Consider the following 16333-nt stretch of genomic DNA (forward strand, 5'->3'; position numbering starts at 1 on the left):
TTTCATTTCCAATGACTATTGCGATTTTTGCAGATTTCCCAGGACGTGTACATTTTGAAGCATGGCATCAGCAGATGAATTTGGTTTTGAAGGTGAGTTATTCTGGGGAACTAGATATCTGAGAACTTCACTTTTATCCTGACAAACCCATCGGCACAAAGGACACAGAAGGGGTTAAAAGCAGACATTGCAGGACATGACAGTGAAACTTGTACTCTGGAGATGTGAGCAGCTCTCAAAACAGTAAGCAATATCAAGGCTGCCTAAAACATGCAGACAAAGTGTTCCTTTCTTTCCATTATCTTTAATACCAGCAAAGTAATTCTTTTCATTCAGGAACACTCCTGATATTTTCCTGATTAGAGCCCTGAACATCACAGCAAAACCTACACCCCTGAACATCACAGCAAAACCTACACCCCTGAACATCACAGCAAAACCTACACTCCTGAACATCACAGCAAAATCTACGCCCATGAACGGCTGAACGCAACAGCGAAACCGACAGCCCTGAACGCTACACCGAAACCTACGCCTCTGAACACTACAACGAAACCTACACCTCTGAATGATACAGCAAAACCTACACCCCTGAACGCTACAGCGAAACCTCCACCCTTGAACGCTACAGTGAAACCTACACCCATGAACGTGACAGCGAAACCTACACCCCTGAACGCAACAGCGAAACCTCCACCCTTGAACGCTACAGTGAAACCTACACCCATGAACGTGACAGCGAAACCTACACCCATGAACGTGACAGCGAAACCTACACCCCTGAATGCTGCAGCAAAACCTACACCCATGAACGTGACAGCGAAACCTACACCCCTGAACACCACAGCAAAACCTACACCCATGAACTTGACAGTGAAACCTACACCCATGAATGCTACAGCAAAACCTACGCCCCTGAACGCGACAGCGAAACCTACGCCCCTGAACGCGACAGCGAAACCTACGCCCCTGAACGCGACAGCGAAACCATACGCCCCTAAACGCTACAGCGAAACCCTACGCCCTTGAACGCGACAGCAAAACCTACACCCATGAACGCGACAGCGAAACCTACGCCTATAAACGCTACAGCGAAACCATACGCCCCAGAAGGCTATTGTGAAACCTACACCCATGAATGCGACAGTGAAACCTACACCACTGAACGCGACAGTAAAACCTACACCCCTAAACGCTACAGCGAAACCCTACGCCCATGAACGCGACAGTGAAACCTACATTCATGAACGCGACAGCGAAACCTACACCCATGAATGCGATAGCGAAACCTACACCCCTGAACGCGACATTGAAACTTGCACCCATGAACGCGACAGCGAAAGCTACGCCCCTGAACACTACAGCGAAACCAACACCTCTGAACACTACAGCGAAACCAACACCCCTGAACACAACAACGAAACCTACACCCCTGAACACTACAGCGAAACCTATAACTCTGAACACTACAGCGAAACCTACACCCCTGAACACAACAACGAAACCTACACCCCTGAACGCTACACCGCAACCTACACCTCTGAACACTACAACGAAACCTACACCTCTGAACGCTACAGCAAAACCTATAACCCTGAACGCTACAGCAAAACCTACACCCCTGAACGCTACAACGAAACCTACACCCCTGAACACTACAACGAAACCTACACCCCTGAACACGACAACGAAACCTACGCCTCTGAACGCAACAGCGAAACCTCCACCCCTGAACGCAACAGTGAAACCTACACCCATGAACGTGACAGCGAAACCTACACCCCTGAATGCTACAGCAAAACCTACACCCATGAACACTACAGCGAAACCTATGCCCCTGAACGCGACAGCGAAACCATACGCCCCTGAACGCCAGAGCGAAACCATACGCCCCTGAACGCTACAGCGAAACCTACGCCCCTGAATGTGACAGCGAAACCTACGCCCCTGAATGTGACAGCGAAACCTACACCCCTAAACGCTACAGCGAAACCCTACGCCCTTGAACGCGACAGCAAAACCATACGCCCCTGAACGCTACAGCGAAACCTACGCCCCTGAACGCTACAGCGAAACCATACGCCCCTGAACGCGACAGCGAAACCTACGCCCCTGAACGCTACAGCGAAACCTACGCCCCTGAACGCTACAGCGAAACCTACGCCCCTGAACGCGACAGCGAAACCATACGCCCCTGAACGCGACAGCGAAACCATACGCCCCTGAACGCTACAGCGAAACCTACGCCCCTGAACGCGACAGCGAAACCTACACCCCTAAACGCTACAGCGAAACCCTACGCCCTTGAACGCGACAGCAAAACCTACACCCATGAATGTGACAGTGAAACCTACACCCATGAACGCGACAGCGAAACCTACGCCTATAAACGCTACAGCGAAACCCTACGCCCCAGAAGGCAACAGCGAAACCTACATCCATGAATGCGACAGTGAAACCTACACCACTGAACGCGACAGTAAAACCTACACCCCTAAACGCTACAGCGAAACCCTACGCCCATAAACGCTACAGCGAAACCTACACCCATGAACGCGACAGCGAAACCTACGCCCCTGAACGCGACAGTGAAACCTACACCCATGAACGTGACAGCGAAACCTACACCCCTGAACGTGACAGTGAAACCGACACCCATGAACGTGACAGCGAAACTTACGCCCCTGAACGCAACAGCGAAACCTACTCCCATGAATGCGACAGTGAAACCTACACCCATGAATGCGACAGTGAAACCTACACCCATGAATGCGACAGTGAAACCTACACCCCTAAACGCTACAGCGAAACCTACGCCCCTGAACGCTACAACAAAACCCTACGCCCCTGAACGCTACAACAAAACCCTACACCCCTGAATGCGACAGCGAAACCTGCACCCATGAATGCGATAGCGAAACCTACACCCCTGAACGCAACAGTGAAACCTACACCCATGAACGTGACAGCGAAACCTACGCCCCTGAACGCGACAGTGAAACCTACACCCATGAACGTGACAGCGAAACCTACGCCCCTGAACGTAACAGCGAAACCTACACCCATGAACGCGATAGTGAAACCTACGCCCCTGAACGTGACAGTGAAACCTACACCCATGAACGCGATAGCGAAACCTACGCCCCTGAACGCGACAATGAAACCTACACCCATGAACGCGACAATGAAACCTACGCCCCTGAACGTGACAGTGAAACCTACACCCATGAATGCGATAGCGAAACCTACGCCCCTGAACGCGACAATGAAACCTACGCCCCTGAACGTGACAGTGAAACCTACACCCATGAACGCGATAGCGAAACCTACGCCCCTGAACGCGACAATGAAACCTACACCCCTGAACGTGACAGTGAAACCTACACCCCTGAACGTGACAATGAAACCTACGCCCCTGAACGTGACAGTGAAACCTACACCCATGAACGCGATAGCGAAACCTGCGCCCCTGAACGCGACAATGAAACCTACACCCATGAACGTGACAGTGAAACTTACGCCCCTGAATGCAACAGCGAAACCTACACACGTGAACGTTACAGCGAAACCTCCACCTCTGAATGCTCCAGCAAAACCTACACCCCTAAACGCGACAGTGAAACGTACGCCCCTGAATGCAACAGCGAAACCGACACACGTGAACGTTACAGTGAAACCTACACCCCTGAACATCACCGCAAAACCTACACCCCTGAAGATCACCGCAAAACCTACACCCCTGAAGATCACAGCAAAACCTACACTCCTGAACATCACAGCAAAACCTACACCCCTGAACATCACAGCAAAACCTACACCCCTGAACATCACAGCAAAACCTACACTCCTGAACATCACAGCAAAACCTACACCCCTGAACATCACAGCAAAACCTACACCCCTGAAGATAACAGCAAAACCTACACCCCTGAACATCACAGCAAAACCTACACTCCTGAACATCACAGCAAAATCTACGCCCATGAACGGCTGAACGCAACAGCGAAACCGACAGCCCTGAACGCTACACCGAAACCTACGCCTCTGAACACTACAACGAAACCTACACCCCTGAACGCTACAGCGAAACCTCCACCCTTGAAAGCTACAGTGAAACCAACACCCATGAACGTGACAGCGAAACCTACACCCCTGAACACAACAGCGAAACCTCCACCCTTGAACGCTACAGTGAAACCTACACCCATGAACGTGACAGCGAAACCTACACCCCTGAATGCTGCAGCAAAACCTACACCCATGAACGTGACAGCGAAACCTACACCCCTGAACACCACAGCGAAACCTATACCCATGAACGTGACAGTGAAACCTACACCCCTGAACACCACAGCGAAACCTACACCCATGAACTTGACAGTGAAACCTACACCCATGAATGCTGCAGCAAAACCTACACCCATGAACGTGACAGCGAAACCTACACCCCTGAACACCACAGCGAAACCTACACCCATGAACTTGACAGTGAAACTTACACCCATGAATGCTACAGCAAAACCTACGCCCCTGAACGCGACAGCGAAACCTACGCCCCTGAACGCGACAGCGAAACCTACGCCCCTGAACGCGACAGCGAAACCTACGCCCCTAAACGCTACAGCAAAACCCTAAGCCCTTGAACGCGACAGCAAAACCTACACCCATGAACGCGACAGCGAAACCTACGCCCCTAAACGCTACAGCGAAACCATACGCCCCTAAACGCTACAGCGAAACCCTACGCCCTTGAACACGACAGCAAAACCTACACCCAGGAACGCGACAGCGAAACCTACGCCTATAAACGCTACAGCGAAACCCTACGCCCCAGAAGGCTATTGTGAAACCTACACCCATGAATGCGACAGTGAAACCTACACCACTGAACGCGACAGTAAAACCTACACCCCTAAACGCTACAGCGAAACCCTACGCCCATGAACGCGACAGCGAAACCTACACTCATGAACGCGACAGCGAAACCTACACCCATGAATGCGATAGCGAAACCTACACCCCTGAACGCGACATTGAAACTTGCACCCATGAACGCGACAGCGAAAGCTACGCCCCTGAACACTACAGCGAAACCAACACCTCTGAACACTACAACGAAACCTACACCCCTGAACACTACAGCGAAACCTACACCTCTGAACACTACAGCGAAACCTACACCCCTGAACACAACAACGAAACCTACACCCCTGAACGCTACACCGCAACCTACGCCTCTGAACACTACAACGAAACCTACACCTCTGAACGCTACAGCAAAACCTATACCCCTGAACGCTACAGCAAAACCTATACCCCTGAACGCTACAGCAAAACCTACACCCCTGAACGCTACAACGAAACCTACACCCCTGAACACTACAACGAAACCTACACCCCTGAACACGACAACGAAACCTACGCCTCTGAACGCAACAGCGAAACCTCCACCCCTGAACGCTACAGTGAAACCTACACCCATGAACGTGACAGCGAAACCTACACCCCTGAATGCTACAGCAAAACCTACACCCATGAACACTACAGCGAAACCTGTGCCCCTGAACGCGACAGCGAAACCATACGCCCCTGAACGCCAGAGCGAAACCATACGCCCCTGAACGCTACAGCGAAACCTCTGCCCCTGAACGCTACAGCGAAACCTACGCCCCTGAATGTGACAGCGAAACCTACACCCCTAAACTCTACAGCGAAACCCTACGCCCTTGAACGCGACAGCAAAACCATACGCCCCTGAACGCTACAGCGAAACCATACGCCCCTGAACGCGACAGCGAAACCATACGCCCCTGAACGCGACAGCGAAACCATACGCCCCTGAACGCGACAGCGAAACCATACGCCCCTGAACGCGACAGCGAAACCATACGCCCCTGAACGCTACAGCGAAACCTACGCCCCTGAACGCGACAGCGAAACCTACACCCCTAAACGCTACAGCGAAACCCTACGCCCTTGAACGCGACAGCAAAACCTACACCCATGAATGCGACAGTGAAACCTACACCCATGAACGCGACAACGAAACCTACGCCTATAAACGCTACAGTGAAACCCTACGCCCCAGAAGGCAACAGCGAAACCTACACCCATGAATGCGACAGTGAAACCTACACCACTGAACGCGACAGTAAAACCTACACCCCTAAACGCTACAGCGAAACCCTACGCCCATAAACGCTACAGCGAAACCTACACCCATGAACGCGACAGCGAAACCTACACCCATGAATGCGATAGCGAAACCTACGCCCCTGAACGCAACAGTGAAACCTACACCCATGAACGTGACAGCGAAACCTACACCCCTGAACGTGACAGTGAAACCTACACCCATGAACGTGACAGCGAAACTTACGCCCCTGAACGCAACAGCGAAACCTACACCCATGAATGCGACAGTGAAACCTACACCCATGAATGCGACAGTGAAACCTACACCCCTAAACGCTACAGCGAAACCTACGCCCCTGAACGCTACAACAAAACCCTACACCCCTGAATGCGACAGCGAAACCTGCACCCATGAATGCGATAGCGAAACCTACACCCCTGAACGCAACAGTGAAACCTACACCCATGAACGTGACAGCGAAACCTACACCCCTGAATGCTCCAGCAAAACCTACACCCCTAAACGCGACAGTGAAACATACGCCCCTGAATGCAACAGCGAAACCGACACACGTGAACGTTACAGCGAAACCTACACCCCTCAACGTTACAGCAAAACCTTCACCCATGAACGCGACAGCGAAACCTACACCCCTCAACGTTACAGCGAAACCTACACCCATGAACGCGACACCGAAACCTACACGCCTCAACGTTACAGCGAAACCTTCACCCATGAACGCAACAGTGAAACCTACACCCATGAACGCGACACCGAAACCTACACCCCTCAACGTTACAGCGAAACCTTCACCCATGAACGCGACAGCGAAACCTACACACGTGAAACCTACACACGTGAATGCTACAGCAAAACCTATGCATGGCTACAACAACCAATACACACCTCAAAGCTACATCAACACCGACACACCTCAATACGACAGCAAAACCTACATTCTCAAAACCACAGAAAAACGTGTCGTTGAAAACCACAGACAAACTTGTATTATTGAAAAGGTTAGCAAAATCATTTACTAAAAGGAGAAGTGTCCGTTCGTCTCGCTTTCTTCTAATGGGTTGCTGTTGTCGTAAATTAAAAGCAATATTTTAATCATTAAAATGCCTGCTTTAAATGCCCATCTCCTTCCAAAATACAGAGGAAGGAGCAGGACTTGGAGCTTAATGTAGCGGTTCCAACGGTTCCATTTTTATTCTTCGACAACAGGAAACCTTTAGATTTAGAATGACGAGCACATGATCCCTAAGGTGATTGCTTCATCTCACTACAGTCTTTTACACACACACACACACACACACACACACACACACACACACACACACACACACACACACACACATAAACACACATACACACACACACACACACACACACACACACACACACACACACACACACACACACTTTTATTGTGAATAAATTTCCACATGCAATTATGATAACTCAACAAAAAGCCTCTGCCTCTCCCTTCCAACAAAGTCCCATCTTTGCCCTTCCCCCTACCCCAAACCCCAAAGCTTCAATCTCCCCCTTCCAAAGCTGTCCAATTTTTACTCTCACCCTCCTCCCGCTTATAAAAGCAAACGGACATTCTCACGTTGCAACAGTGGAACGTTTAACGCTCTCTGCTCCCTTATGCTCTCACCGACTTCACATAAACCCATCACAATTTTAAGAGAAAATAGTAGGAAGTACAGTAATATCAAACCTGTGTCAACTCCACAGTAAAAGTGCTACTTGAGAAAAAGTTCCAAAGCGAGGGTTCCTCGAAAGGCAGACCTGAGTCCACATCAGGACCGCAGGTGTTATCAGTCCTGACCCAGGAGCTAATCTTAACCCCCATCAATGGATTGATTGCATGGTGATAATTTTGTTGCTGAGCTATTAACCTGCGCTCGTGAAGCGAAAAGCGGAGTTAAACGATCGGTCACGTCCGTGTGCCGTACATACGTATGTGCGTGTCTACATCTAAAAAATTCATTTTCTCAGCAACCGTTCGTCTGATTGACACAAAATTTTCCAAATAGGTGCACCTCCCTCCTCCTGCAGAATTTTTATAGTCATAATTATGACGTCATAACTCACACGGTACAGGCACCATTTTGGAAAAACCGAAAAACTTTGCACCTCTATATCTCCAAAACTGCTACATGGAAAAAATTGAAACATGGCTCATTGTCATGTACTCCTCATGGGGAATCAGATATGTTAATGATGACGTCATAATTCAACAGGTGCAACGCTTGATCCAGTCAATATGAAACCAAATTTCTCCGCAATTGTTGAAACCGCTAACCAATCAATGCGAAATTTAAACTAATTGATCAACTATCCATGGGAAGTATAGTTTGATAAAAAAAAAGTGACATCATCAGTCACTGGTCTCGCACCTTATTGGATCAAAGAAAAATAACCTTAAAACAAGAAAAAGAGGAATGAGAGATTGTAGACCCTCACCAGGACTTCTTTTGTGTGGTGTTTGTGTGCTGGTGTGTTTCCTAATGAATATGAGACATAATTGGAACTGTCACTCTACAACTGCTGGCAGTGATGACAGGGTACCAAGATGTCCCGCTTTGATGCAACCCCTCTTTGATCGGACACCTGAACCTGACCCATGACGTTTAAAAAAAATTATTATTCATTATTCATTTGAATTTAGAATGAGATTAAAATAAATCAATGTCACCCGCAGGGTGACCCGTATCTTTCCAAAAGGTGACCACGTGTGACTTCTTTAAGGTCACACTGAGGTAAACAGAGCTGCTATCCACCAGGAGCGACTCCTTGAGGAATATCTGCCCACGAGAGATTCCGATGAGAATCGTTCTGCAGAGTAACCGTGAAAAATATGCTTTTGCCTCATAACGTCGCCAAATGACGTCTTAATGTCTCAAGATTGACATATCTGGAAAGCACTCATCGAGGTGTTCAATTTGAGGTACTACACGATATGGTTCCTAAAACTTGAAAATTTGACCTTGGGGTCAAATATGTTTGACCTTAAGCTCTAACCATGAAGGTCAAGGCCAATCACCACCAAAAATTAATCTGCTGAGCGCCAGACCATGAACTATATTCCCATGAAGTTTGAAGACGATCCGATCAAAATTACTCAAAAAATAAGGGTTTCGTCGACTCCCCTGATTTGCGACAAAGTGACCTTGACCTTTGACCTTGACCTTCAAAATTTTATGCGCTGAAAGGGACCTCTATAGGCCTCTGATATGCGAAGTTACAAAAATTTCCAATGATAACTGTGCTCTGCAGAATTTTTTATATATGATTACAGACAAATTAAAAAAAAACAAAAACATACAAGCTGACTAACATATCTTGCAAAAACTTCGTTTTGGCAAGATAATAAATTCAATTCAAAGCAAATGGAAGACCAAATAAGTACAGTACTACATTGGAGTACTCATCTGTGTCTGGACTCATCAAGAATAAGCCACAACACAAAAATTTTGCCCCGGCCAACGGGCCTTCATATACAGCAGGTGGACAGTGGATCATGATGGGGGATGGGATGTAAAGATTTATTACCCTAACTAAAAAAACATCGCAACGCACCCCTTTAATTTCCCACTAAACACGAGGAGGGAATCTGTCTACACATATACTTAACGGCATAACTAACTTTGGGTAAGCTGTATGTTTGAATGCATACGGTTCCTAGAACCGTAACAAAAAAAGAATATATATATATATATATATATATATATATATATATATATATATATATATATATATATATATATATATATATATATATATATATATATATATATATATATATATGAGAAATATTTTCTGGGTCATATCTTGTTTCCATTTCATTGTGAGCAGTAGCTTTGGTGGATTGATTTTATTTTATTGTCATTGATATCTGATCGTGTTTTTATTGGTTTTTGAATTGGACTAATTTAATTTATATTGTATTTCATCAATTTGTATATAAGGCGGTAGTGTATATACATCAAGTATATAAGACGGTAGTGAGACCAGCTATGTTGCATGGTTTGGAGGCGGTGGCGCTAACAAAAAGACAGGAAGCGGAGCTGGAGGTGGCAGAGTGAAAGATGCTGCGATTCTCGTTGGGAGTGACGAGGATGGACAGGATAAGGAATGAGTATATTAGAGGGACAGCGCAGGTAGGACGGTTTGGAGACGAAGTGAGAGAGGTGAGATTGAGATGGTTTGGACATGTGCACAGGAGGGAAGCGGAGTATATCGGGAGAAGGATGCTGAAGATGGAGCCGCCAGGCAGGAGGAGAAGAGGAAGGCCAAGGAAGAGGTTCATGGATGCGGTGACGGCGGACATGCGGGTGGTTGGAGTGTCAATGGAAGATGTGGAGGATAGAGCGAAATGGAGACGGTTGATCCGCTGTGGCGACCCTCTAACAGGAGCAGCCAAAAGAAGAAGAAGAAGATTGTATTTCATCAATTTGATTTAATATTTACTTTCATTGACTTTACATTAGTAGGTATATATATATGCCTCTCATTATATCGGTACCCAATCACATTTAGCATAACAGGCCATTTGCACTGATTGAGTTTCCCAAACCTGCTGTTCTGGGAAGCTGCATTTATCAAAATTTTGTGTTTTATTAACCCTTTCACAGCAATTGGCTTCATATGATACCCAGGGTTGCAAGCTGCTCTAGCCATCATTAGATGTCTTTGTATTGTGTGCCTAAATTTCAAATATTTTTGCCACCCAAATACTCCTTCACCCTCCTCCACAACCCACGCTTATCTTGGTCAGTACCCATCTTATCGCAATGGACAGTAGTCACAGTTCTACACCTCTGAGCTCTCCATGACCTTGGTGAACCACTGTGGGCATTATATAATGTCGTGGTATTGTGTGCCTGTTATTTCAAATATTTTTGGCACACATGTACTCTGCCTACGGAAGAAACACACAAACAACAACAACCACAGTCACAAGGACAGCAGCAACTACCTGCTATAAAAGATCCTTTTTTGCGTGTTTCACTTAATTTTACATCCGTATTGAGACACATACTCATGCAATATGTTTGTGAAGTGGAACATGAGCTGTCTTTTGATTAAATCCGTCGGTGAAGCAACGGGTAGGCACGCGTAGTACTGTCAAACATACCTTGTTCTGTATGCTGCAGAGTTCAACCCTGCCACAAGCATGCTGACCGGCTCACCTGATTCCCAAACCTTATTCGTAGATGAGGGCAAGGAGAGCATAAATGGTCGCATGCAAGTTGAAGAGGAAGACACAGAAGAAGAATTGATTTACGATGAGGGTGTCAGAACAGAGGTGAGACATGATATTATGAAATTGATTTTGCCTCATTCAACTGAAAAGCATGTACCGCCTTCACCTGATTAGTTATGGAATGAACACAAAATCATTTGGTTATAACCTGGTCTCCCCATACCTGTGGGATTCCTTTCCTTCAGTGCAGTTACATTTGTGTAACATGGTGGTGTAATGGTTAGAGCGTCTGCTCCCAGTCAGGGAGGTCAGTGGTTCAAACCCCAGTTGAGTTACACAAAGACTTTTAAAATGGTACGGGCTGCTTCCTTGCTTTTGACGTTTAGCATTTAAAAGGATAGAGTACGGACAATCCCCATAGGTTGAGAAAAGTGGCGCCGTTGCTTTGACGTCACTGGTATCCAGAGTACCTCGGGAAGTGACGGCGCTTCCACCAAAAGCACTGGCTGTGTTTGTCTCGCCAAACAGTCATGTGTATCGGAGTTATGTTTCGAGGTTTACAATTTAAATAAAGTTGAATGAAGGATGTTGTGAAAATAACATCATTTACAACAATCCTTTGAATTGCATTATATACTCGTGGGGTATGCTTATGCATTGTGAGCAATAGTGAACCGTGCTTCGTACGTTGGTACACAATGAATAGCAGCAGTTGCAGCATGACCTCCCATTGTCCCCATTGTCTTAGGTCATTCACCTGCAGTGAGCACAAAGCTGTACTTATTTTCCCCCATCTATTGATGGGTTTACTGTCTGGGCTATGAGGTATCAGCGGTAGAAGCGAAAGCTCTTTTTCCACTTTGAGGCTGGCGATTTGGCACATGTGAATGGTGGCATAATGGCATGTGAATGAGACCTGCTCTCAGTCAAACAAAATCAAGACTATGTGGATTCTCATGAACGACACCATATGGTAACCTCCATGAATGCCATGTTTATTATTGACGGTGTACTTACAAATTGTCTCTTAGATCATCACGCAACACCTACACCTTTATAACTGCTATCTGGAAACATTCTGGCAGAATTCCTTCGGAAAGCATTCTCCTACATCTCATGTGCCCACTGGAAGAGGGCTTCTGTCATCCGCACTAGTCTGAGAACAAAATCACCGAAACGAGCAAAATCTATACTGGGCTTAAATTCAAAACGTTGACTCCAAACCCATTGATGCATACCGCTCAAGGTGAAACATTAATTTGGAACCATATTGTGAAGGACTTCACCTCCGGATAGCTCCATGGCCCAGCGTCGCGTTACCATTACCAGGGAGATGATAGTCACGGATGGAGTATCATGCCGGCAGCTATTTCACGGCTGTTAATTGGCCAAACAAACCAATGTTACATGCCGCTTCCTGCTATCTAAGTGCCAATCTAAAATCTGGGCATTGAACCCCTCAGTTGCCTTGAACCACCATCAAAACGGACATGATAAGTGAGGACACAAATTCTTACTAAAGAAGGCTTTACCTAAACGATGCACTTATTTACAGAGAAGTCAATTCACAAGCATACATTGCCCTTATCCCTGAAGCGGACATTCGTGCCATCCGGTGACTTTCACTGTCACTTATCACTCGACATTAACTTTGGCACGAAACATGCATCTGCCATTGAAGGGGTAGATGGGCAAGAGGGAGATATCCTACTGATTTACCACATCAGCCCAGAGACATGTTACCTGTTTTACCAACCCGAGCTAAAGAATGACATGAAGAAAACACGTGTATGGAACATCTGAAGGCTGTCAAACAGAAAAACGGCCCTGATATATGCATGAACATTCTCTTCCGACTTTCTCTTCTCGGATGCGACACCACCTCCCACGTATGTGGCACAGGAAAGGGAGCTTCCCTCAATAAATTCAACTGCGGCAGCGACATCTGTGAGCAAGCCAAGGAATTTGACACCCAATCAGCTTCAACTAATGATGTTGTAACCGTGGGAGAGAATGCTCTGTTATGTCTATATGACTCAAAGCCCACAGAACACCTGAACTCATTGTGATGCAAGCATTTTTGAGAAGGTTGCTTTCAGAACTTCTCATGTTCAGCCACAAAGTCTGCCACCCACATCAGCAGCAGCCAAATAACACAGACTTCGCATCTACTGCCAGATCCAACAGTGGAAGGGAAATGGAAATGAGATTCAGCCGGAACAGTGGGGATGGATGGAGAGCTATGGAAGACTTGCTTTAGCATTGCATAAAATGTATTGAAAAGTGATGCCTGTTATTTAAGTAACACACATTTTAAATATTTTCCATAACTTGGATTGCATATTATATGAGTTTTTACGTGTTATATAACACATTTATCTAGATAACACAGTTGAGAAATTTTCTGTTACAATTTTGCCTTGGTTTGCTCTTTATCTTGCATCAAATGCCTGTACTAACCTACGATCCGATGTGAGTGAAGAATTACAGTAAATGTATGATGTCATTGGTCATGTGGTCTGGTGGCCATATTGGATTAAATAAATAAATAAATGTTAAAAAAAAGTTCTCCAGAACCATGTCACAGATCGATGCGAAACTCGATACATAATGATCGACGAGCCATGGCGAATATCTTTTGAAAGATTTTTACCCTCGCCCAAGGAGAAGGTATTGCATTTGGGTCCTTTTGTGTCTGTCTGTCTGTCTGTTTGTTTGTTTGTCCGCACAAAACTTTTGTGTTTTTCTCTGCAACCGCTTGTCAGATTGAGATGAAATTTTCACCACTGGTGTGACTACTCATGTAGAATGTTTTAATGATAATTAAATGCCTGTTTAGAATGCCTGTCCACGAGGAACAAAAAGTTCACACATATGATGTCATCGGTCGCATGTTTTGGCAGCCATGTTGGATTTACCTTAAAACATATAAAGATCTTCTTCTCCAGAACGGCTGGACAGATTGAGGGGAAACTTCACACATGTTCCCCAAGCCTTGGGTGTACAAGTTTCTTCAGGAATAATTGATAGGTCACATGGTTTGGCAGTCACGTTGGATTGAAGTAAAATATTAACTTACGTTTTCTCTGAAACCACTTAATCAATCGACATGAAACTTCACGATTATGATCTGGAAGTGATTGGGGAATACATGTTTTAAATTTCAACTTCATCGGACACATGGTATGGCAGCCAGAAATATTTAATTTTGTTGATGTGTTCTTTTCGATTAAAAAAAAAAATTATTGAATGAGGCTCACTTGGTTGTGCCTGGATGGGCTTGAGGGTGGAGGAGTATCAGCTGAAATGTGAATCCTATCCAGGTTCCTCTTGGTGACCTCCTGATCTTTGCGTTTTGCTTGTTTGTGCTCCTGAATACTCCAATGTAGGACTGTACCTATTTGGTCTTCCATTTGATTTGAATTGAATTTATTTTAATCCCATTCTAAATTCAATTGAATAATAATTTTTTTTAAAACGTCATGGGTCAGGGTCACGTGTTCGATCAAAGCGGAACGTCTTGGTATCCGGTCGTCACAGCCAGCATTTATATAGTGGCAGTTCTAATTGTGTCTCATTAATTACATAACACACAAACGCTACACATAATACACCACACAAAACAAGTCCTGGCAAGGGTCTGCAATCTCTGATTACTCTTTTTCTTGTTCATATTTGTCTTCATTGACGCAATTTAGCCTGAAGGTAAACAAAAGTCGTCGTTAAATAGCCTAATAGTCAATCAACAAAGCTACTGATAATGGAAATGTATGTGACATAATCGGGTGTATATAGGCCGTCATAATAGCGTGTTCGGTTAACAATGGTATTGTGGTTCTCGGAACCGCATGCATCCAACAGATAGTGGTCCCAAGATAGTTATTCCATTATTATATGTGTAGATAGTCCCTTTCCTTTTGTCTAGCGGGATAACAAGGGAGTGCGTTGCGATGATCTCGTAGCTAGGTTTGCTGACATCATTTTCTTCTTCATTTCGTCCCTACTCTTTTTTTCTGATTATTCCTGAGGTAAATTGAGCCACGTGCGCCCGACGCTGTGAGATGGGTCCTCAGCAAAGGCCAAGCAGCCACTACACCCACAACCCTCCATACAAAACACAGCCTGCCAAACGCACTCGCAGCGGTAATTTCCACCCGATTGTGTTTTCCATAACACAGGAAACACAGCCAGCACGACACCCACGCTGCACGAAATGCCTACGGAGGCCGTTAATGGCGACTCCACGCCATGTTGGGCGGGATACAAGTGTGCGAGGTAGAAGGTGGCGAGTTCCTTTTCAACCTCAATATCCGACACATATTGGTGTTCGCCCCACGCACACGCTAGCAGAATCGGGCGAACGCGAGCACTGACCACGTGGGCCATGGCCGAACCCCGCGCACTGTATAGAATGTGCTCGATGGCAGACACGTACGCCGCTCGTGAAACGTGCATGGATTTATCCATAACGATCGATGTACCTTCGGCCCGCGCTGGCAGCAGCGGATTCTCCATGGATGGTAAAGGTCTTCTTGTCTCTACGGCCAACGAAGCTGCAATCGAGCCAAGAATGTACAATTTGGGCCACGTTGGCGCGTGCGGGGCGAGCGCGTTGATCGGCGCTGGTCGAACGCCCGAGCGGGCATGCGGGACCCTCGGCCGGGCGCGCGGCCCGGGGTTTTTTGCAGGATGTTTCGCGTGCCAATTTCGGTGTGGGCAATTCGTGTCATGTCGTGGGGTCGGAGAGGAGTATTGCCGCTGTCTGGGATGGCCTTGCCGGAAATGAAGTGAGGCAGTTTCCGGGCAAAGTTTGTGGGCCACGTGAAGGGTCGGGGCGAATCGGAGTGCCCGATTCAGGTGATGACGTTTTGATTTGGGGTGGCCCCTCCCCCCGCGCGGCAGGTCCTATAAAGGTCGGAGCGGTCCCTCCGCCTTTCCCTCTCTTTTCTCTTTCGCTCGCTCGATCTGGCCTCGCC

The 16333-nt window shown here is 46.6% G+C and overlaps 1 protein-coding gene across 1 annotated transcript in view; it reads left to right on the top strand.

The window, feature by feature from the left end:
* Positions 1 to 16333, top strand: part of LOC147024882 (protein YIPF1-like) — a 44727-nt gene that overhangs the window by 14673 nt on the left and 13721 nt on the right. Inside the window, exons 2-4 of the mRNA XM_085885252.1 lie at positions 34 to 92; positions 10374 to 10467; positions 11308 to 11459. Of these exons, the coding sequence (XP_085741378.1) occupies positions 34 to 92; positions 10374 to 10467; positions 11308 to 11459 (305 nt within the window). The remainder of the gene's footprint in view (positions 1 to 33; positions 93 to 10373; positions 10468 to 11307; positions 11460 to 16333) is intronic.

Source organism: Eptatretus burgeri, chromosome 6, assembly GCF_056783735.1.
Source record: "Eptatretus burgeri isolate ZD-2024b chromosome 6, Ebu_testis_v1, whole genome shotgun sequence".
Taxonomy (NCBI): Eukaryota; Metazoa; Chordata; class Myxini; order Myxiniformes; family Myxinidae; genus Eptatretus; species Eptatretus burgeri.